At 46.6% G+C, this 23,734-nt stretch overlaps 1 protein-coding gene across 1 annotated transcript in view; it reads left to right on the forward strand.

Annotated features, from left to right (window-relative positions):
* The first annotated feature begins 5,549 nt into the window (after positions 1–5,549).
* Positions 5,550–23,734, forward strand: part of RHOQ (ras homolog family member Q) — a 29,029-nt gene continuing 10,844 nt past the window's right edge. Inside the window, exons 1-2 of the mRNA XM_033144912.1 lie at positions 5,550–5,815; positions 6,785–6,843. Of these exons, the coding sequence (XP_033000803.1) occupies positions 5,668–5,815; positions 6,785–6,843 (207 nt within the window). The 5' untranslated portion in view covers positions 5,550–5,667. The remainder of the gene's footprint in view (positions 5,816–6,784; positions 6,844–23,734) is intronic.

Below are 23,734 nucleotides of genomic sequence, written 5' to 3' on the forward strand. Positions count from 1 at the left end.
ACCCTAGGCCAACCCCAACCTCTCTCACCACCAAAGGAACACAAGTGAATAGCAGAGAACCTGCACAAGCGACGCTGACACAAAACCCCACACATATATTAAGTAAAACAGAAACATTGCCGCCTGACCCCACCTCCACTCACCTTTCCCCCCTCCACTGAGAGCCAGTGTGGTGTAATGGTTAAGAGCGGTAGACTCGTTATCTGGGGAACCGGGTTCGCGTCTCCGCTCCTCCACATGCAGCTGCTGGGTGACCTTGGGCTAGTCACACTTCTTTGAAGTCTCTCAGCCCCACTCACCTCACAGAGTGTTTGTTGTGGGGGAGGAAGGGAGAGGAGAATGTGAGCCGCTTTGAGACTCCTTCGGGTAGTGAAAAGCGGGATATCAAATCCAAACTCTTCTTCTTCTTCTTCCACCTCTTTCCCCCTTTTCTTCCTTCTATAACACTAATGTCTCAACAAATGAAACTGATCTGATCTGTAAAAATGTTACTTGGAAAAAAGAGAGAGAGACATCATTCATACTTTTGTAAACCAATAAAATATTTAATAATAATAATAAAAAGATTTGCTTGTGTGCCATCTCAGTTCTAAACATAGTGGTCATGATCCCAAGGAAAGGGAGTTGAGTGCAAATGAATGCTGCACACGAGTTTTCCATAGGGTGTGGTGGTGGGGGGGGGGATCAGATCCCAGAGCTGGGATTGTGGACTGCAAGAAGATCAAACCTATCCATTCTCAAAGAAATCAGCCCTGAGTGCTCACTAGAAGGACAGATCCTGAAGTTGAGGCTCCAGTACTTTGGCCACCTCATGAGAAGACTCCCTAGAAAAGACCCTGATGTTGGGAAAGATGGAGGGCACAAGGAGAAGGGGACGACAGAGGATGAGATGGTTGGACAGTGTTCTCGAAGCTACTAACATGAGTTTGGCCAAACTGCGAGAGGCAGTGAAGGATAGGCATGCTCTGGTCCATGGGGTCATGAAGAGTCGGACACGACTGAACGACTGAACAACAACAACAACATAGCTGGCAATTTTTCCCTTTTCTCATTTTCTATTCGGAATAAAGGAATTTCCCTTAAAAAGGGGGGGGGGAGTTGACAGCTATGGGGGGGGAGTTGACAGCTATGGTCCAGTTATCTCCGTTACATGGATTGTCTGCTTTTGGGTAAAGAAGAAAGATGCCAATGGTTGGGTTCAGCTCCCCATCCCTAATTCCAGATTCACTTTGGAAGAGGTAGTGATCAGCACCGTTTAAGAGAATCTTAGTGCAGTTGTTTGATCATGGTTCAAGCCCATGCATCATAATCTATGCATTAGAATTTGTACATTTAATGCATCTCTTGTGTCTTCTTATCATTCTTTTTAGTGATGCGTTTTCCATATTTTTGGTGACGAGTAAGCAGCCAACGAAGGAAGAGGAGGATGTGGAGAAGACAGCAAGATTACAGTACAGTATCTAACGCTGTATTGTTTTAACATTTGTTTGGGAGCTGCCCAGAGTGGCTGGGGAAGCTCAGCCAGATGGGCAGGGTACAAATAAATTATTATTATTATTATTATTATTAGGCAGCAAAATGACAATGGCCACTGAGTAGAACAAACCAAAATGGTAACAGAAAACAATTGAAGTCTGGGTTGTATTCAGCCATGTCCTACTCAGAATAGAACCAATGAAATAAATCAACCTAACAGTGATATCCAAAACAAAATAAAAAATAAAAATATTCCTTCCATTAGCACCTTAGAGACCAACTAATTTTGTTCTTGGTATGAGCTTTCGTGTGCATGCACACTTCTTCAGATACTTTAGTGATACCCAGTTACAGGTAGGTAGCTGTGTTTGTCTGCCATAGTCAAAACAAAAGAAAAAATTAAAAAATCCTTCCAGTAGCACCTTAGAGACCAGCTAAGTTTGTTCTTGGTATGAGCTTTCGTGTGCTGAAGAAGTGTGCATGCACACGAAAGCTCATACCAAGAACAAACTTAGTTGGTCTCTAAGGTGCTACTGGAAGGATTTTTTAATTTTTAATTTTGTTTTAGTGATATCCGTTAGCTTAAATGGTAGGACTAGCGTTGACTACCAACCTTTGTGGTAGGAATGGCCCAATAGCTACATAGAAATTGCCAGTCCGAATGCAAGCAATTGTGTGTGTGTGTGTGTGTCTGTGTGTGTGTCTGTGTGTGTGTAGGAGGAAAGTTTTATTTGAAACACCTCCTTAAATTTTAAATTAGCAAACTGGTGTGTTTTGTTCCCATGACGGATTGTTTTGTTTTTGTGCAATCCATAGGGGAAAGAACTTGCAGACTAAGGAAGAAAAGTCCCAGGAGCAAGTCAAACACACAATTAGCAGAGAGATTGATGATGGTCTCTAATCTGCCAGCTCCCATTCCTTGGGAAGGGAAACACACAGTTTGGTTTAAAAGTGACCTGGGAAACATTTGCGAAGAGATCGTATTGGGTGCACCGCCGGAGCCATTTTAGCGCTTAGACTAAGGTTGTTCCCAATACTTCTGTGATGAAACATCATGTGGATTGGACTGGAACTTAAAATGCTAAAGAAATGTTTCGAGGGCGGAGCGCTATTGGCGGACGCACCAATGTATTTTAGCCTGGAACGCATCACCTGTGAATGTTGCTAATGCAGGATAGCCGCAGAGAATCACAGCAGCACAGTGGACAGAGCTGGGCATGGACTGGAGAGACCTGGGTTCATATCCTCCTACTCAGCTGTGAAGCCAACTGAGCGACCTTGGCCAGTAAAGCAAGATGAGCGCCTGGACTTAACTGTCAGGGGTCCTTTACCTTTTTCAATGGCTGGGATATAAACATGACAGAAAAGGATCGGGGAGGTATAGTGAAAAGAATGCTAGAACCAGATGGTAAAGACTTGGATTTGAATCTCTGCTCAGCTAAGTAACCTGCCTTTTGGCCTAACCTACCTTGCGTGCCTGGCGTGCTCTGGTCCATGGGGTCACGAAGAGTCGGACACGACTGAACAACAACAACAACAACAACCTTGCAAGGTTATTGGGAAGGTGAAGATGGAGAAAGGTTAAAATATGAACATTATAACTTTGCAACCAGTCTGATGATTTTTGAAGGAGATACTGTGCATATAGCTTTGAGGAGATGTCTAACAAGCTAATTGGCCAATAGATTTGTGGATCCATCCTACCCTGTCTTACAAATTGGGAAAATAATACTCATTTTCCATCCAGAGGGAATTTGGCTTGCATTGTTTATGATGGTAAATAAGCCAGCCAGCATAGGCACTCACCATTCTATGCATTTCTTATAGAGTTCAGGTAGAAGCACATATTGCCCAGGAGTCAGAGTTGTCTCACCCCACCCCACCCCAGACAAGAAATAAAGGACTTTTGTTTCATTACAGGAGACAGGTTGCCATTCTGCTAGGTTTGTGAAATCCTTACACACTGCAAGTAATTGTGATTGCCCCCCAACTGACCACAAAATATATTGGAGAAATGTTTAACCCAGGCATGGCCAAACTTGGCCCTCCAGCTGTTTTGGGACTACAATTCCCATCATCCCTGACCACTGGTCCTGTTTGCTAGGGATGATGGGAGTTGTAGTCTCAAAACAGCTGGATGGCCAAGTTTGGCTATGCTTGGCTTTAACTCAATCAGAGGCAGGATTTGAGGCTTCCTGCAATGATTTCACTTCGTTTAAACCCCGGGCCACCAGTTCCCAGAATTTGTCACCCCTCTGCTCCATGACTGCTAGTCCCAATTCCTGCCACTGGGTTTTCCTATATTCAGCTTTCTTGTTTTTGAGCAGACTCTTGTACTCAAACCTGCATATGATCACATTTTCCACGGATTCATCTAATGGATTCTTATAAGAATCCCTCATTGTTTCGCCCAGAACTTCCTTAACCAATTTGTACTAACTTGTCAGACAGACCAGCCAAGGTGTATTGCTTGTGTGTAGTTATTAATTCTGGTATTATAAATAATTATACTGTGTGGGGAGGGTTATTGTTTTCATTTATCATTACGTATTTTTGTGTTTTCATATTGTAAAGTATTTTTGTGTTTTCATATTTTAAAGTGCCCTGTGATCTTTGGATGAAGGGGGGCATAGAAAATAAATAAATAAATAAATAAAGCCTGAAAAGATGGAAAATCTATCTGATACTTTAGCTAATGTCATCTTAATTTAAGAAAATTGAGGGGCAGTTTAAAATTTTGATTTTCTAGTCCTACACTACAGTTGACAGCCTTCTCCCGCTTACTTTTAAGAGGGTTTTTAATAATAATAATAATAATAATAATAATAATAATAATAATAATGTTTCCAAATATATTCCTTTTTTATACTACACCTGCCCAAAGGTGGGGGGGACCAGCAGTACCAAAAAAATCCTTATCTTCCCAAACTCTAAAATGTTTCCGTTACGGCCAGCGTAAAAAAAATAATAAAAAAAATAAGTGTAAGACACAGCACAGCCGAAACCGGAACAGATTGCGGCAGCCTTAACTTAGTGTCCTCCCGCTGCTTCGCACAGCTGGCCGAGACTGCTGGGAGTTGTAGTGCCCAGCAGCTGGAGGAGGGCGCCCGGTTGGGGAAGGCTGCGTGGAAGTTCCGAGGATTTATCGATTACATCATCGCCGTCGCCGTCCAAGCCGGGGGAAACGCGTTGCAAAAAAAAATAAAATTAAATAAATAAAAAGGGAAAGGGAAAACTGTGGACGCTTCTCGGCGCTGTCGGCTCTTTGGAGAGGAACCCTCAGCTGCTCTCCGGCAGCGATTCGGCATCGCTCCTCCTTTCTCCGCTCCAGCTAGTCGGAGGTGGCGGCAGCAGCAATAGGACGGCGGGCGGGCGGGCGGGCTGGCTTGTTCATTTCCCCTTTATTTATTTCTTTTTTTCGGAGAAGTGGCGTTTGCAGCCGGGGGGCGGGGAGGTGTGTGCGCGCAGAGAGCCGGCAGCTCCGGAAAGTCAAAGTGGGCTCGCAGTTGCTCTCTCCGGGAAAGGGGAGAGCGGGCCTTCCCTTAGCCGAAGGAGGCGGGCGGCTCGGCTGTTGTTTCGCCGTTGCGCGTTTTGTTTTACGCGGCGCGGGGGAAGCCACCCCCCCTCGCCCTCGCCCTCGGGGCGCAGTGCCGCGGAGACCCGGCGCCGCGGTGCGGATTGTGCGCGCTCAGCGCCCAACTAGTTCCTCTTTCCGCCGGGCAGCCGCCGCCGCCGGAGACACTCGGTCATCGTGCCCGCCGGAGGAGGAAAATCCCTGCGAGCCAAGTTTGGCACCGGCGGGGAGGGCGACGGCGAGGCGGCGCAGGGGAGGGAAGGAGGGAGGGCGAGCCGAGAAGAAATGCCAGCGCCCGTGATTTGTGGCTGAGCTGCTCCCCGGCGAAAGCTCCCCGCCTGCCAGCCAACCCGCCCGCTTTGCCCACCGCTCGGTCCCCTCGTCTGGCACCGATGCGCCACCCCGACGGTCGTCTCCAGCGCCCTTCGTTGCGCGGCGCCGCGTGATCTCCCCTGCTCCACCACCCCAGACGCCGTCGTTCTTCGCCCCGCTCAACGCACTTTTTATCATTATCGTTGTTATTATTATTGGAAAGGGGGAGTCTCTTTTTTTCCTCGCTGGGTGTTCCCCCTCCTTCCTAAAATGACGATCGGTTTGGGAAGCTCCTTCTCATCATCATGGCCAACGGGACGGGGGCGGCGACGGTCATGCTGAAATGCGTGGTGGTCGGCGACGGGGCGGTGGGCAAAACTTGCCTGCTGATGAGCTACGCCAACGACGCCTTCCCGGAGGAATACGTGCCCACCGTCTTTGACCATTACGCAGGTAAACGCGCGTCTCTCCGAGAAGTGCTGAGTAAGGGCGCTCCGTCTCCGCCACCCTCTTCTCTGCCCCCCCCCCCAGCTTCCAGCACCCCAGAAGCAGCAGCAACAGAGCCTAGCAACTTCAGCAAAAACTTTTCCCTTTCCCCAATTCTGCTCTCCTATCTCCCCCTTCCTTTCCCCCTCTTTTCTCCTGCCTTCTTGTAAAGCAGAGGCTGCGTTTATTTTATTTTTTCTTTGGCGGCGGCGGGGACGTCTCGTGTTTGCAATCCCGGGGATCCCCGACGCCCCCCCTTTTTTGCAAAAGGAAAGCAGCTCAAAATGACTGTTCTAAAGCGCACTCATTCCCCCCCCCCCCCACTCAATTGGAGGGGTCTGGTTATGGAAAGGGGGAAGGGCGGTTTGGGAGTGCAGATGCCTGACCCCACTCCAAAATTGTCGCATTATATATTTAATTGGTGGGGGCGGAATAGGGTGGCGTCGCGAAATGCCGTTATGACGGGAGCAAGGGTTTAATCCATGCCCGATAGGACCTTGATAGACTGCAACTGAAAGTTGGGGAGCAAATGGGACAGGGGTTAAATGGGGGGCACCCAATACCCTATCAGTAGCCTTTGAAGTCCTGTTGTGGGCACATGATGTCTGTACACACACACAACGAGGGCACCTTTTGTAGGCTGCAGGGTGTTAATGGGGAGTCTAGTTCTGTTTTGCTCCATCACAAAAGTGCTTCGAAAGTGTTTATTTGGGCAGAGACAGGGATCATTGCTATTTTTAAAAGGTTGCCTACCCATTTGAGATGTCTGTGCTTTTTTTTTTTTTAATTGAGTTTGGGAGAGTAATTGAATCCACTTGTTTGCTCCTTGGTCTAGAGAGGAAAGAGAGAGCTTGAGTGTGTGTGTGTGTGTGTGTGTGTGTGTTTGTGTGTGTTGCTCTGGGGCCCCTGCTTGATATTCTCTTTCTCTCTTTGCAGTCAGTGTGACAGTCGGTGGCAAGCAGTATCTGCTCGGGCTATATGACACTGCAGGACAGGTAAGGGCTCTCCTCCCCCCCCCCCCCCCCCCCCCGATCCAGCAGCTTCAAAGCAACAGGGTGGGTTGGCTTTTTAAAAAGGGGGGAAATAAAAAAGTGATCGGCATATGGTGTTTTCCAAAGCTTGAGCTCTGTTCATGCTTACTTGCACACACTGAATTATTCAAGGACTGCCGTTTATGTTGAGGTGTCTCAATACAGCAGCTTGTAATAATTGCCTCATTTACTGCCTTGTCACAGACCTTTGGAGAATGGATCACGCTTCCCACCCACCCGCCCCCAGTTTATTATTACTATTATTTCAAAAAACAATAATTTCAAGCAGTCGATTTCGTGATCCCAACTCCTTTCGCCCAGTGAAAAACAACCAGCCTTGTGAGATACTTTATTTTTAGTTCCAAATGGCTGGGTCCTCTTTTGAGTTCTGCCTTGCTTCTCATTGGTGAGCGGGCAACATGAGCCTCTGCCTCTGATTGGAGAATAATGGCATCATCTAATGTTATGGGAAGGCATTTTGTCTGATTGTGTTTATTATGGCCCCAGGGACACATTGCTTCCCATCCTGAAATCATTCCTTTGAGTCAAAACATTTGCAAGGAATGACTGAATAGTTTTGGAGCACAGCAGACAGAGGAGGTTTTCTCCCTCTGTTTCAAATTTGTCTGCACAGGAGAAGGAAAACAACAAGAAGAAATCCCAAACTACAGCTTTTGCATCCAGATCAAACATGAGGAATAGTACTGTTGCCAGTTTGCTAGTGCTTGTTGCTTTTAGCCGTAATGGGCTGGATGAAGACATTCCTGTAATTAAGTCCCATGAGCATGTCCTATTCATTTCATTTCTCCATTCTGGGGCTGGGCAATATATCAGTATATCATCCAAAACTGCTTTGAAGTCCATACTGTGATACTGGTTTCATAATTTTTGACCTGGCAGTATATTGTGAATCATATGTGTGTGTGCTATGCAAAAAACCATGATGCAGGAGAAACCGTGAAGCCGGTCAATGCCCCTACAGTACATAGGTAAAGGGAAAGGGACCCCTGACCATTAGGTCCAGACACGGACAACTCTTGGGTTGCGGCACTCATCTCGCTTTACTGGCCGAGAGAGCCGGCATACAGCTTCCGGGTCATGTGGCCAGCATGATTAAGCCGCTTCTGGCGAACCAGAGCAGCACACGGAAACGCTGTTTACCTTCCCACCGGAGCGGTACCTATTTATCTACTTGCACTTCGATGTGCTTTCGAACTGCTAGGTTGGCTGGAGCTGGGACTGAGCAATGGGAGCTCACCCCGTCACGGGGATTCGAACTGCCGACCTCCTGATCGGCAAGCCCTAGGCTCTGTGGTTTAACCCACAGTGCCACCCACATCCCTACAGTATATAGGTCCATCCTTATTTCATACATCATGATATATTGTGATGTTTAAGCTGGTGATAGATCACAGTGTTGAAAACCAGATATCACCCAACCCTACTCTATTCTCAGCATGACGAAGACTGCAATCCTAACCCATTTACCTGGGTGTTCAGTGGAACTTCTTAGTAGACTTGGTTAAGATAACAGCCTCCTTAATCCAGCCCATAGGTACTCATCTTCTGTGGTATCGAACCAGTAATGTAACTTGATATTGTGCCTTCATGCTTTGAATGCAGATGTTCTGATCGAAAATGTCTCTAGGCCCCAAAAGGGTCTGGCCAAAATGTATTTAGAAATCAGTTATGCTGTCTGTGAGGATCCTCTTTAGTATTTCTGTACATCATTTCGGTATATCCACATCACTGTGCGGCACCATATACAGTTCATAAGAACATAAAATGAAACACTGCTGGATCAGGTCACTGAGGATAACATACAAAGAGGCTGCTGGATCAGGCCAGTCTGGATCATGTGGCCCAGCATCATTTCTCCCAGTGGCCAACCAGATGTCTGGTGGAAACCCACAAGCAGAAACTGAGTACAAGATCATTCTTGGTCCTTGCGGTTTCCAGTAAATGGCATGCAGAAGCATTCTCCCTCCAACAGTGGAGGTAGAGCATAACTTCCACCGTGGCTGGTAGCCACCTCCATAAATTTATCCAATCGTCTTCTAAAGCCATCCAGGTTGGTGGCTATTGCTGCCTCCTGCAGGAGTGAGTTCCACAGTTGTAACTATGCGCTAGGTGAAAAAGACGCCATTTCCCACAGTGGCCAAGCAGATGCCTTGTGGAATCCCATAAGCAGGACATGAGAGCAATTGCTTGCATGCTGTCTTCTCAAGCAGCAGGCATGCTGCCTCTGAACTTGCCCCAAGTGGCTGACTTTGGGCCTTCAAGTTTCAGTGGCGCCTTGTGTGATGCCAAAATTTGGTATCTTCTGTTCAAATACTAATAATTTATTATTTATACCCCACCCATCTGGCTGGGTTTCCCCAGCCACTCTGGGCAGCCTCCAACGGAACATCAAAACACAAGTCTATCAAACATTAAAAGCTTCCCTAAACAGGGCCGTCTTCAGATATCTACTAAAAGTCTGGTAGTTGTTTTTCTCTTTGACATCTGTCGGGAGGGCGTTCCACAGGGCAGGTGCCAATCCCGAGAAGGCCCTCTGCCTGGTTCCCTGTAACTTGGCTTCTCACAGTGAGGGAACCTCCAGAAGGCCCTCTGCGCTGGACCTCAGTGTCCGAGCAGAACGATGGGGGTGCAGATGCTCCTTCAGGTATATTGGACCGAGGCCATTTAGGGCTTTAAAGGTCAGCACCAACACTTTGAATTATGCTCGGAAACGTACAGGGAGCCAATGTAGGTCTTTCAAGACTGATGTTATGTGGTCTCAGTGGCCGCTCCCAGTCACCAGTCACCAGTCTAGCTGCCGCAAAGTGATTGTTGCAGCACCCTCTCGGCTCAGCTCCCAGTATGGGAAAACCGGTTGCACTCCCCTAAATCTGCCTCTGCTGCCACCATGACTAGTAGCCAGAGATAAATGTTTCTGCCACAGATTTGTCTTGATTCCATTTTAATGTTGCCTAAGTGAGCTGCCACGGCCACATATTGGGTCAATTACTCAAATTAATGATTTAATTGTGGAAGCTGCCTTATACTGAGTCAGATGATTGGTTCATTCTAGACCGTCTCCATGCAAAACAGATGTTCTACTACTGATCAACACCATATGAAAGTTCTACCTAGTTTTTCTGAATATCTTGGGAGGTGAGAAAGACAGGTTATCCGAAATGTATGGATAACCAGAAATTTGAATAGTTAGAATTGCTCTGTAGGAGCTGCTGTCGTGCAAAGGTGGACTTGAACTGTCGCAATGTATGGTTTGGATTGATAAGGTTTTTATCTTTTAAAAGGTAGTGGATTAATGTACGTGGAACTGGCATTTGGCTAGAAACTCAGAAGTTATAAAACAATGATGGTGTTGGTTTAAGCCATCTACATTTTAATGGCACACACTGCAGTTATGCCATCAACAACTTTTCTCTAGAGCCGCGCTTGCTATAAAACTTTCACAGTTTCAGCAGCTGGAACATTAAGTAAATGTCTGAAAAAGAACGGAGGGCCCTTCTGTAAAATTGCAAGAGGCTGCGGTTCTTAATTAGGAACTCCAGGGGAGCAATATGAGATGGCAAACCCTTACAAGCTCATTTTTTAAAAAGAAAAGAAAAAAGAAAAAGGGAGAGAAATCGGACAGAACTTCTAAAATGGCATTGGTGCGTCTTCGAAATGTTGTTCAGGGGAGTGGTGGCATAAACAAACATAGAATTGTTAAAAAAAAAGCAAAAAACGGAACAAAACAACAGCAGCTCAACTGCAGAAAGCCCGCCTGACATACATATGACTTCTGTGGCCAAAAATGCACCAAAACAAAACCCAGTGGGATACCATATTGAGTGCTTATGAGAGGGGTTATACTCTGTGGGTATTTAGAGCAGTAATGGGAATCCTGCGGTCCTCCAGGTGTTGAACTACAGCTCCCATAATTCCTTGCCATTGGCCATGATGGTTGGGGTTGATGGGTACTGGAGTCCAACAAGATCTGGAGGGCCACAGGGTCCCCACTCCTGTTTTGGAGGCACAAGTTCCCAGGTTCAGAATCTCCAGTTAAAAAGGAAGTTGGATGGTAGAGACAGAAAAGTCCGAGACCTTCAAGATGTGCTGCTAGTGAGAATAATACAGGGCTTAGATGAGCCATGGGTCTGATTCAGCATGAGACAGCTTCAGATGTTCATCGCTGGGAGAGATCATCAGTTGCGTTGGGCTGGGTGTTCAACAATATGCAAATGATACCCAGCTCTACCTATCGGTTAAATCTGAGCCTGTGAAGGTAGTGAATGTCCTGTGTGAGTGTCTGGAGGCGGTTGGAGGATGGATGGCAGCCAATGGATTGAGGTTGAATCCTGACAAAACCGAAGTGCTGTTTCTGGGGGGCAGGGGTGGGTGTCTCCCTGGTCCTAAATGGGGCAGCTGTGCCCCTGAAGGACCAGGTTCACAGCCTGGGGGTCATTTTGGACTCACAGCTGTCCATGGAGACCCAGGTCAATTCTGTGTCTAGGGCAGCTGTCTACCAGCTCCAGCTGGTACGCAGGCTGAGACCCTACCTGCCTGCAGACTGTCTCTTCAGAATGGTACATGCTCTGGTTATCTCCTGCTTGGACTGCTGCAATGCGCTCTTCGTGTGGCTACCTTTGAAGGTGACTCAGAAACTACAACTAATCCAGAATGCGGCAGCTAGACAGGTGACAGGAAGTGGCCGTCGGGACCATATAACACCGGACCTAAAGGATATTCACTGGCTCCTAGTACATTTCCGAGCACAATCCAAAGTGTCGGTGCTGACTTTTAAAGCCCTAAACGGCCTCGGTCCTGTATACCTGAAGGAGCGTCTCCACCCCCATCATTCAGCCTGGACACTGAGGTCCAGCACCGAGGGCCTTCTGGCGGTTCCCTCACTGCGAGAAGTGAGGTTACAGAGAACCAGGGAGAGGGCCTTCTTGGTAGTGGTGCCCACCCTGTGGAACACCATCCCCGCAGATGTCAAAGAGATAAACAACTATCTGACTTTTAGAAGACACCTGAAGGCAGCCCTGTATCTGGAAGTTTTTAATGTTTGATGTTTTGTTATGTTTTGTTGAAAGCTGCACAGAATAGCTGCAGCAGCCCCGTCAAGATGGGTGGGGTATAAGTAATAAATTATTATTATCATCACAGTTCTTTCCTTAGAAAAAAACAAAAAAGAGGTATGGTGGCATTTGTAGAGTAGACCTGCAGACAAGAATGAAATGGGCTGGAGCTAGCATTGTAGACCCAGGGTCTCATTCCCCTTTGGGGAGCCACATACAATCAGTGGGTGGGGCCAGAGGCAAAGGTGGGTGGAGACAGAACCAAAAGTAGGCGGAGTAATGGATGAGACTCTTAGCTTTTTACAGCAGGCTACATTCCAGCCACACAAAAGTCAGATTTCGACACGGGAACAAACGGAAGAAGACACCTTCACCCCGGTATGGTCCCCCTTCATCACACACACAGCCCAACAAGACAATGACAAAAATCTATCAACAGCATACAAATCAATATGGCTAACCTGACCAAATACGCCCACCCACCCCACTCGCACAGGAGACCAAAGAACACCACAGCCAACCACAAAAGAACAATCACGCCCCACGCCAACCCCGACCTCTCTCACCACCAAAGGAGCACAAGCGAACAACAGAGAACCTGCACAAACGACGCTGACACCAAACCCTACACATATTAAGTAAAACAGAAACATCGTCACCCTACCGCACCCATCTCCCTATCCCACCCACCTCTCTCCCCCTTCTCTCCCTAAGGTCTCGATAACAACAACCGATTTGTAAAAATGTTATATGGAAAAATACGAGAGAGACATTGCATTACCTTTGTAAATCAAGAAAATCTTTAATAAAAATATTTTTTTTTAAAGTCAGATTTCACAAACACACACCTCTCTCTGTCTTCTACCTCTACAAGCAAGAAACGTCATCGCAAGTCAAGGCCGCATCTCAGCCAAGCAGAAGCACTTTAGGAGAGCATGGATCAGGGCCAGCATAGACTCTCTGGGGTCATATCCAGCCTTACTTCATTCTTCCTTTAAAATCTTACCAGTACACAATGAGCAGCAAGGGAGGAAACTGATATTTTCGTTTTTAATAGTGGGGTAGAGAAAGTGATAGGTCTGTTATATCAGCCTTGGCCAATTCCGGCGCCCTGTAGATGGTGTTGGACTATGACTCCCATCATGGGAGCTGATGGGAGTTGTAGCCCAACAACATCTTGAGGGCACCAGATGGTCAAAGGCAGTATGTCCTGAGGTGTTAGGAGCTCCATGCTCCTAAAAGATAATGAAAAATAACAGACAATAGCAGATAATGTGATGTTGTGAAGCTGTACTTGAAGAAATCTGGAGTTGATGGTGGTTGCTCCTGCTGTTGATAATCATACTTACTGTTTTTAAAAGCATATTTCATGTGCAAGGCCTTTAAATGGCTTGTCCTGCAACAGAAAGGAAATCCAAACCTCTGAGGTTAAGTGATCTGTAAGGTCACAAGGCAAGTTGAAATCCTGTCTTTTGACCGTCAGTGCAGGTTTCCTGTACATTTTTGGATTGCTTCTCAGCCGCTGTTTCGTCATAAGGTTCCACTGGCTTGAAGCCAAGCTGAGGCAGGGGACTGCCCCCCCCTCTTCTACCCATATTCTGAGTGTGAGCTGTGAGCACTGGCCTCCCTGCTCCCTTTCACACCAGACCCAGTGATTTTTCCATACAAGCCCGCGGTTGGCGGTTGGCACGAAGTCTGCATCTGCAGTTAATCACATGCCTTGGGGAAGTAGTTCTTCGCTTCAGGGAAGTCACTTGCCAGGCCTTCTGCTAAAGCTGGCCTACACCACACGAGTTTGTGTGGGAAGATGGGCTGGTAACACTTCTTTGTCTGTTGGGCAGGTGTTTGCACTTCTCTGATTAAGTCAAAGCAATTCTGCTGCAGCCTTTGAGCTAAAGTATGTCTGGCGTTTTGAATTTGCACTTTAGTATTGCAACCTGTGCTTATGCTTGGGATTTTCAAACTGAAAACAGGGCTTCCAAGTAACATTTTTTTCTCCCAAACTTCCTTAACTGCTATTTCCCTTTTGTTTTCTCTTTAAGTTGTTGGTGACTGTTGTTTCCCCTACAGTTGTTTCTCTCCCCCTGTCCCAGGCTTGAACACCTTTTTTCTCACTGGAGAGATCCCAGCCAACCAGAGACCATGGACTGAATGTCACAGGTGGATTTAAGGGAGCACAACCGGTTTGTCTGGACTAGGCACCGAGCCGAGAGGGCGCTGCAGGGGGTGCCACAACAATGCCTTAGAACAGAAGGGGACAGGTGGGGACAGGCGCCAAATTTTGGCATTGCACAAAGTGCCGCTGAAAGCCCAATGTGACGGTGCGGGAATGCTGTGTCGCCAACTAGATAGGGCTATGTGCGCCTCAGGCACTCGTCACGGTGTCCCGTTGCGCCAGAAGCGGTTTAGTCCTGCTGGCCACATGACCCGGAAAGCTGTCTGCGGACAGACGCCGGCTGCCTCGGCCTGAAAAGCTAAATGAGCGCCACAACCCCATAGTTGCCTTGGACTGGACTTAACCCGCCCAGGGGTCCTTTTTCACCTTTTACCTTATGCGTTCATCTCACTAATGGCAAACAAAGCCAATGAACAGTGAGGTTCCCATAGTGAACATAATGACGCCATCAAGGACAAGCAAAATCTTGTCAGAACAACACTTCTTGAGTAGGTGGACACTTTCTGTGATTTTTGCAGCAACCCCAAAGAAAAGGGGGACTGAACGTTGGCCCCAAAGTGTTTGTGAAAATCTACACACCCACCCTCTAATTTCAACCTTAGGAAAGAGCATCTCAGCGTTCGTCGACTCAGAAATAGAATTCACATTCTCTCCGTCTGTAGCTCTATCAGATACTTTCAAGAATGCCCTGAATGAGGTTTCCATTTGATTTCTGCCATGTGTCTGAGAAAGCCCTAAAGCAGGAGAGGCCAGCTGGTTTATTCTCAAGAGTCCCTTCCTTCTCCAGGCAGCCATATGGAGCTTTAAAGGTGTATTTTGTCATAATATAGACCCTCCTCATGGAGGATCAGAGAATCCGTAACAGCGTTCCCAAACCAGGTGCCCTCTAGATGTTTTGGATTAAAACTGACATCCCTGTTATCAGCAAGGATACGCTGCTGGTTCCTGTCTTCTAGCCACAGGTTCAGTGCCTTATGTGTCTTCACCAGGGCCTTGTCCCGCACATGGCTTCACATTTGGAGATGTACTCACTACCACAGCTGCCCAAATTGCCTTCTCCTGTATCTTAGTGGCATGTGTGCTAGACTTATTCCTTCCATACTTGCATGCCACAGCTCACACGGCCATGCCATATTGTAAACCATGGGTAGGCAAACTAAGGTCCAGGGGCTGGATCTGGCCCAATTGCCTTCTAAATCCGGCCCGCGGATGGTCCGGGAATCAGTGTGTTTTTATTTGAGTAACAGGTGGGTAGCCGTGTTGGTCTGCCATAGTCGAAACAAAATAGAAAATTCTTTCCAGTAGCACCTTAGAGACCAACTGAGTTTGTTCTTGGTATGAGCTTACGTGTGCATGCACACGAAAGCTCATACCAAGAACAAACTCAGTTGGTCTCTAAGGTGCTACTGGAAAGAATTTTTTATTTGAGTAGAATGTGTCCTTTTATTTAAAATGCATCTCCGTGGGTTATTTGTAGGGCATAGGAATTCGTTCATTATTATTTTTCCAAAATACAGTCCGGCCCCCCACAAGGTCTGAGGGACAGTGGACCGGCCCCCTGCTGAAAAAGTATGCTGACCCCTGTTGTAAACAGTTCAGCAATTCCAGTTTCTCCAGCATGGGCACCACTCGCTCCAGCTGTTTTTGTCTAGCGGGATCAGTGGTCAGGGATACCGTAATGGGAACTGTAGTCCAGAAACAGCTGGAGACCCAAGTTTAGGAAACCCTTTTTTAGTCTTTGACTCAACTCCTTGCCCCTTAGAGGCAGAATAAATTTTGCAAACTGCTTTCTCTCTCCCCCCCCCCACCTTGCTAAAAAGCAGAATGAATTGGTGGTAATTTGCTTGACTTATAATGGCAGCAGGATTAATCTTCCCTTGTCCTAGAATATGTTTAACATTGGCATCATCATTATTATTTTAGCTCGCAGAGCTCTGCCTCGTGTATGTCTTGCTCCCCTCTATGGGGTTTCCTTAGCCTCTGACTTTTCCTTTATTTATGTAGCAGCCTTGGAAGCACTGTGCTATTTTGGTTTTCAAATGCAGAAGATTATACGCTCTCTCTCTCTCTTTTCCCCCCCAAAAGAGAAGCAAACAATCTGTCGCAGGACCTTTCCTCGGCACCTTGAAAGATAACTTTGAAACTCCAGCTTTTTTGGGGGGGGGGGGGGGAGAGAGAGAGAGAAAGAGAAAGAGAGAGAGATTAGGGCGGGCGATTTGTCTTGCCTGGGGATTTTGCAGGCCCTCATTAGTGAGCGCTGTTGTGGAAAGAGATTATAAAGTGGATCTGCAACTGCGACTGCCTTCTCCTGCAGCCAACCTTGAGTACACAGGAACTCTTCCCAGATACCCTTTTTAGCAGCGCTAATGGCTAGCCTTCGCAACATGAAGGTTGGCTTCCTTCGGCAGCTCTGACCGATATCTATTTTTGGTTCCTCTTCTAAAAACAGATGGTTCTGATTGAGAGCCTTCTCTTAGGACTCCTGCCCATAAGCTGCAAAGAGCAACAGATGGTTTGCAATGTGGCGATTACAGAACCCAGAGTGGGTCTTCCAGAACGTTTGATCTCCGGTGATCTCAACTGCATTTCCTTGCCCCAACGTTTAGTTCCCCAGGGCCCCTCCAGACAAACTGTTTACTTTGCCTGTTATGATTGTGTCCGGTCTTCATTGATATTGGATTTTTTTGCTGGGCAGTTGTATGACAAGGAGCATTCATCCTTATTTGCTTTCAGGGTGTTAGTTTCCTGTTAACTGTTTGTTTATCCCACACATTTCAGTGCATTTCTTCGCCATCGTTTTATTTTTATTTTAAAGTGAATTTGTTGCGCTAGGCAACGATGTGCTTCACATTACAGTCAAACCTCGGTTTGTTATTTGATATTGATAAAATGTGGTTGTCATTGGATTTTAATAAATAAAAATAAATAAAAATTATGTACACCCTCCCAAAAAAGACCCTCGGTTTTCGAACGTCTCGACTGCCGAATGTTTCAGAAGCCGAACGTCAAAAATTTGGAAGTGAATGCTTCCGTTTTTGAACACGCCTCGGAAGTCAAATGGCTTCCGAGGCGCTTTTCTCCATTGATCCTCGGTTTTCGAACAGTTCAGAAGTCAAACAGACTTCCGGAACGGATTACGTTCGAAAACCAAGGCTTCACTGTACTTTAATTGCACAAACCTGAATTTTCAGTATGCACATAGAATAATAGAATGCTAGAGTTGGGTGGGACCTCCAAGGGCCATCTAGTCCAACCCCTGCAATACAGGAATCTCAACTAAAGCATCCATGACAGGTGGCCATCCAACCTCTGATTAAAATCCTCCAATGGTAAGCCACAGTAGATCTTGATAAGGCTCAGTGCTCCAAAAATGAGGCTTTCTGGCAGAGCTAAGAATTCCCCTTGGACTATTCAGGCATCTTATGGAATCAAACAATTACATCAGGAATTAAACTCAAGATTCTAGTTTCTGCAGTTTTATCGACAGACACTGAAGTGTGAGATGGGTGTGGGTTGTGCTGTTTTACTCCCAGTCTCAACAGATGCTGAAGCGGGGTGGGGGTGGGGGTGGGGGTGGGATCTGTAGTATCTTCCTTAGCCAAATGAAATGAGTCATTGAGTAGTTTTGTTGTTGTTCAGTCGTGTCCGACTCTTCGTGACCCCATGGACCAGAGCACGCCAGGCACGCCTATCCTTCACTGCCTCTCGTAGTTCGGCCAAACTCATGTTAGTAGCTTCGAGAACACTGTCCAACCATCTCATCCTCTGTCGTCCCCTTCTCCTTGTGCCCTCCATCTTTCCCAACATCAGGGTCTTTTCCAGGGAGTCTTCTCTTCTCATGAGGTGGCCAAAGTACTGGAGCCTCAACTTCAGGATCTGCCCTTCCAGTGAGCACTCAGGGCTGATTTCTTTAAGGGTGGATAAGTTTGATCTTCTTGCAGTCCATGGGACTCTCAAGAGTGTCCTCCAGCACCATAATTCAAAAGCATCAATTCTTCGGCGATCAGTCTTCCTTATGGTCCAGCTCTCACTTCCATACATTACTACTGGGAAAACCATAGCTTTAACTATACGGACCTTTGTCGGCAAAGTAGTTTGGACGAATGGGAGATGTTGCCCTTTTCTCATAGGAATAATCAGAGAAAATCACAGTGGGGTTTGTGTGCGTGTGTTGTTGTTGTTGTTGTTTTAAATGGTATTTGCACAGTGTGTCGAATGTCCATATGGTTGCCTGAACCCCTGTAGCGCCGTGTGTATTTTGTCTAAGCTGACATTTGAAGTTGGGAGGCAGCCTTTAAAAGCAGGCATATAAAACACTTCTGGATGGATCTTCCGTAATTAAAAGGCAAATGTGGACCAAAGAAACCGACCTGTATACTTATAAGACTTACCTGTCATTGCCGTTTGGATGCTATTGAAGGCACTTTATTTAGAAAAGTCTGCTGATCACTTAATCAGCAAACTCTCCAAGCAGTGTACATAATATTTCATCTGTGTTTTATTGATCATTATATTATCAGTAAAACACAGGTAAGCTCAGCAAAGCTTTTAAAAAGTGTACATAAAATAATTATAAATAAAATACACTTGAAGTCAACTGGAAAGAAAAACACAAATATACATAAGTAAATTAGATATCTGAGTAGGGCTTTCTAGGTGGTGGCACCTGCCCTGTGGAACGCCCTCCTTTCAGATGTCAAGGAAATAATACCTGACTTTTAGAAGGCATCTGGAGGCCACCCTATTTAGGGAAGTTTTTAATGTTTGACGTTTTATTGTGCTTTTACTATTCTGTTAGGAACAGCCCAGAGTGGCTGGGGAAACCCAGCCAGATGGGCGGGGTATAAATAAATTATTATTATTATTATTATTATTATTATTATTATAAATTAAAAAAGGCTTCAGCTGGCATCTAAAACAATGTAGTGAAGATGTTTCTCTAATGCCAATAGGCATGGAGTTTCCCAGCTTACTTGCTGCCACACAAAGAGATTCGCAGCTTGCAAATGTGGAACAGACATTATTTGGCACCTGTGAAAGTATAAGTTCTATGGATGCCTTTTCCAGACTACTTAAAGAAATAGGTAGGTAGCCGTGTTGGTCTGCCATAGTCAAAATAAAATAAATTTAAAAATTCCTTCCAGTAGCGCCTTAGAGACCAACTAAGTTTGTTCTTGGTAGGAGCTTTTGTGTGCATGCACACGAAAGCTCATACCAATAACAAACTTAGTTGGTCTCTAAGGTGCTACTGGAAGGAATTTTTAAATTTATTTTGTTTTTACTTAAAGAAATATTACAGTATGATGGACTCGGGAGCAGGATTTGAGCTGTGAGCAACAGAAGTAATTAGATTATAATATTGTGGGTATGATTTAACACAGGTATTCCCAAACTTGGCCCTCCAGATGTTTTGGGACTACAACTCCCATCATCCCTAGCTAACAGGACCAGTGGTCAGGGATGGTGGGAATTGTAGTCCCAAAACATCTGGAGGGCCGAGTTTAGGGGATGCCTGATTTAACAGACAGAAAAGGAGCAGAAGAGGAGAAATAGCAACTCCATAGAAAATGGGGTGGGAAGTCGACAAAAATAAGAGCATGTAGTTGCGTAATGATTGTATATGTTGAAAATGTTGAAACTTATTAAAATATGATTGGGGGGGGGGGAGTCCAAGTTCTGCACAACAAAGCGGTCAAAAAGGCGCATACAGGGCAGAATGGCATCTTAGGAAAGCTGGTTCCAAGCATTTAAGAGTTTTCTATACCAACAGTTAGGGATGTGGGTGGCGCTGTGGTCTAAACCACTGAGTCACTTGGGCTTGCCGATCAGAAGGTCAGTGGTTTGAATCCCCGCGACGGGGTGAGCTCCCGTTGCTTGGTCCCTGCTCCTGCCAACCTAGCAGTTTGAAACCACGCCCCCCCCAAAAGTGCAAGTAGATAAATAGGTACCGCTCCAGCGGGAAGGTAAACGGCGTTTCCGTGCGCTGCTCTGGTTCGCCAGAAGCGGCTTTGTCATGCTGGCCACATGACCCGGAAAAACTGTCTGTGGACAAACGCCGGCTCCCTCGGCCTGTAAAGAGAGATGAGCGCCGCAACCCCAGAGTCGTCCACGACTGGACTTAACTGTCAGGGGTCCTTTACCTTTTATACCAACAGTGAAACCTTACATTTGACCCAGCAGCAAATAGGCAGACAGTGCAGATCTTTGAACACGGGTGCAATTTCTTGAAACCAGCTCACTCCTGTCTGCAGCTGTGCTACAACATTCTGCACTCACTGCAGGGAACTCCAGACCAACTGCAAGGGAAGCCCCACACAGAGTGCATTGCAGCAGTCCAGAAGTGAAAATAATAATAATAATAATAATAATAATAATAATAATAATAATAATAATTCTACCCCGTCCATCTGGAGTACTGTGGTCAAGCTGTACTAGTGCAGCCATGGCCGCAGCTGCCATACCAGCTGAAGCTGATAAAAAGTGCTCCTAGCGACAGAAGCCATCTGGGCGTCCAGAAACAAAAGCTGGATTCAGTAGGCCAGTTTCTCATGCATGAGAACCATTCTTCAACAGAGCCCATTTTTTTTCCACCCAGCCCATCACTGCAACCAGGCACCAGTCCAGGGCCAGCACTGTCCCTCCCGATTTAGATACTGTGAAGAAATAGAGCTGGGCGTCATCAGCATGCTGATGGCAACATGCCCTAAATCTCATGGCCACTCCCAGTGGCTTCATATAGAGGTCAGATAGCACTGAGGGTACAATAGTGCCCTGTTATCACTACCAGGGGGGCTGAAAACATGGGACTTTGGCCTGTAGGTAGGACTGCAACCAACAGCTTTCCAAGTCATGTGGCTAGCAGGACTAAACCGCTTCTGGCGCCACAGAACACCGTGATGGAAACCAGAGCGCACGGAAACACCGTTTACCTTCCCGCTGCAGAGGTACCTATTTATCTACTTGCACTGGTGTGCTTTTGAACTCCTAGGTTGGCAGGAGCTGGGACAGAGCAACGGGAGCAGGGTATAAATAAAATAATAATAATAATAATAATAATAATAATAATAATAATAATAATAATAATAATAATTTTATTTGTATTTTGTACGTAGGAATTGGTGTGAGATCAAGTTAGAAGGCAGCCCTTAGAATAACAAATTTTATTTTTCATGTCATATCCAAGAAGCTAAACCTTTGCCCTTGCCCCTTGCAAATCCATCATCATCATTATTATTATTATTATTATTATTATTATTATTATTATTATTAAACTCTGCCATGTGCATTCCTTTGGCTGCGAATTTCCCTTGACAGAAACCAAGGCTGAATCAGGCCCATTACCAGACTGGAATGAGTCTTCTGTATAAGGTCTGCCGTTGGCACACCAGAATTTTTTCCACGCCATTCCCTAAAAAGGGGGTGTTGTGACCAGCTGCTAGATAGTCCAAACCGATGGGATCAGAGTCTGCTTTTTTTGGAGTAACCATATAACCATCTCCTTTAAGGTTGCAGGGACCACCCCTTCCCTCTGTGAAGCATTATTAGCCGCCCTCTGGTCCGTCAACCCTCCTTCGTTAGATCTTGTAAGCGAATAGGGGAAGGGGTCAACTCAACATGGTCGAGTAGGAAGCTGCAAACACCTTTTGCACATTGCCAGGTTGCATAAACTGAAAGTGATTCACAATAGACTGCAGTTGGAACTGCAACAGGCACAGAACTGAGGTCTCTCTGAAGTTGAGCAATGTCGTCCTGGAAAGGTGCAGCCCAGTTGGTCACAGCAGGTTTTTGAGAGCTCTAGGGGTGCTTCGCCTAGTGGGAGTCATCAGCCTCTTGACCACCGGAAAGAGCTCCGCTGGCTGGTTGTTTGAGGATCCCTTGCAGGATGCAAAGTGTGCCTTCTTAACTCTGCAATCGTCCTGGTTTCCCTGTTGTTTGGTAGTTCAGAGTTCACATAGGTACAGAAGTTCATTACGTAAGTGCCAAACAGCTAGCTGTGACCCTGCTCCCTGCCCTCTTCTAAGCCCTGAGGCTCAAGTTCCCAGCCTCAGCTCCTCTCAGGTTGCCACTGCAGAGCTCAACAATCTCCTTTCTCTCCTGTGTGGTTTTTGGCGGCGTGTGTCCCATTTGACTTCACTGGTACCGCCTGTTTGCAAAACGAAGCAGAAGTAGTTGCTGTGCATCCTAGAATCATAGGATTGCTTTGTTCTTTGTTCCAGCTCTGTTTAGTAGGGTCAGTGGAGGGAAGTGGAGCTCGCGGATGAGGACTCTGGCCTTACAGATGTTGCTGGACTACAACTCCCATCATCCCTGACCATCCCGGATGGGGCTGATGGGATGTGGAGTCCAGCAAAGCACCAGGAGGGCATTCAGGTTGCAGCAGACTGGCCTAGAGTCTGCTCTTGTCTTGCCTAGGTAGAGGGAGGTAGCGGTCTGTAGCCTCCAATCTCTCAGCCAACGTAATTGACACACTTTGCAGCTGCTGGAGGGTGGCAGGAGGGCACATAGTGACACGGAGCCTAACCCACTGGTTGGAAGCTACCGTTTTTATTTTATTTTTTAAAAGACTCCTCACACAGTTACAAACTTGTCACAAAATTTCTAGACAGCTAGCTCTTGGCTTCCGATTGCCTGGATCCAAGCTTTGCATCAACGCGAACATTTCCAGAGATGGCGCTATATTGTGTTTACCTGGGCTCAGGTTTATACAGCAGAAGGGCGCCGATATGCTGTAGTTCCCAGCTGTTTGGGACTATAGCTCTCGGCTGTGCTGGCTGGGTGCTGCTGGGAGTCATTTGGAGAGCAGTGGGTTGGTAGCTGTTCCAGGCTGCGATTCCTTGTGTGCGTATATTTCAGAAATCGCAACTTGATGTGAAGCCATGTGCAAGCTGCTCCTGTCTCTCTCTCTCTCTCTCTCTCTCTCTCTCTCTCTCTCTCTCTCTCTCTCTCTTGCTCCTGCATCCTTTCCAGCCAGTGCAGAAAAGCAACCTTTGAAGCTGTTTCTGTGCCTTGTTTTTGAGAGCTTTTGCTGTCGCTCCTATTTCTAAGGCTGCTGCTCTAGCAGGACCCCTCCGTTTCCCAGCCAAAGGAATACGTGGGTGGGTGATTTAAACATGACTTCATCCCCTTTCGCTTCCGCCCCGTGTGCTCAACATATTCCACTCAAGTTCTTCGAATATTTTTCATGCCTCAAGAAGCCCACTCCCTCCTCCTCCTCCTCCTCCGAGCTAGAAAGTCAGTCGAATGAATCTCTCTCTGTGTGCACATGCCTGCCTGAGCAAATGCGGCTGGGGTTTTATTGGGGATTGTTTCCTGGATCAGGGTCTGGTCTGAACTCCTGAGAACCTGAATGTGTCGGAGGAGTTGTGCGCATTTATTTATCTGTTGGAGCCCATGGTTAACCTCCAGATATTACTGAACTGCAAGTCCCGGCAGCCCAGCCAGCATGGTCAGGGATTATAGGAGTTGTAGTCCAATAGTCGGTAGAGCATGAGACTCTTAATCTCAGGGTCGTGGGTTCGAGCTCCACGTTGGGCCGAAGACTCCTGCATTGTGGGGGGTTGGGCTAGAGGGTGCCTTCCAATGATTCTGTGAACTTCTGGAGGGCACC

Source organism: Lacerta agilis, chromosome 3, assembly GCF_009819535.1.
Source record: "Lacerta agilis isolate rLacAgi1 chromosome 3, rLacAgi1.pri, whole genome shotgun sequence".
In the NCBI taxonomy this organism is placed as follows: domain Eukaryota; kingdom Metazoa; phylum Chordata; class Lepidosauria; order Squamata; family Lacertidae; genus Lacerta; species Lacerta agilis.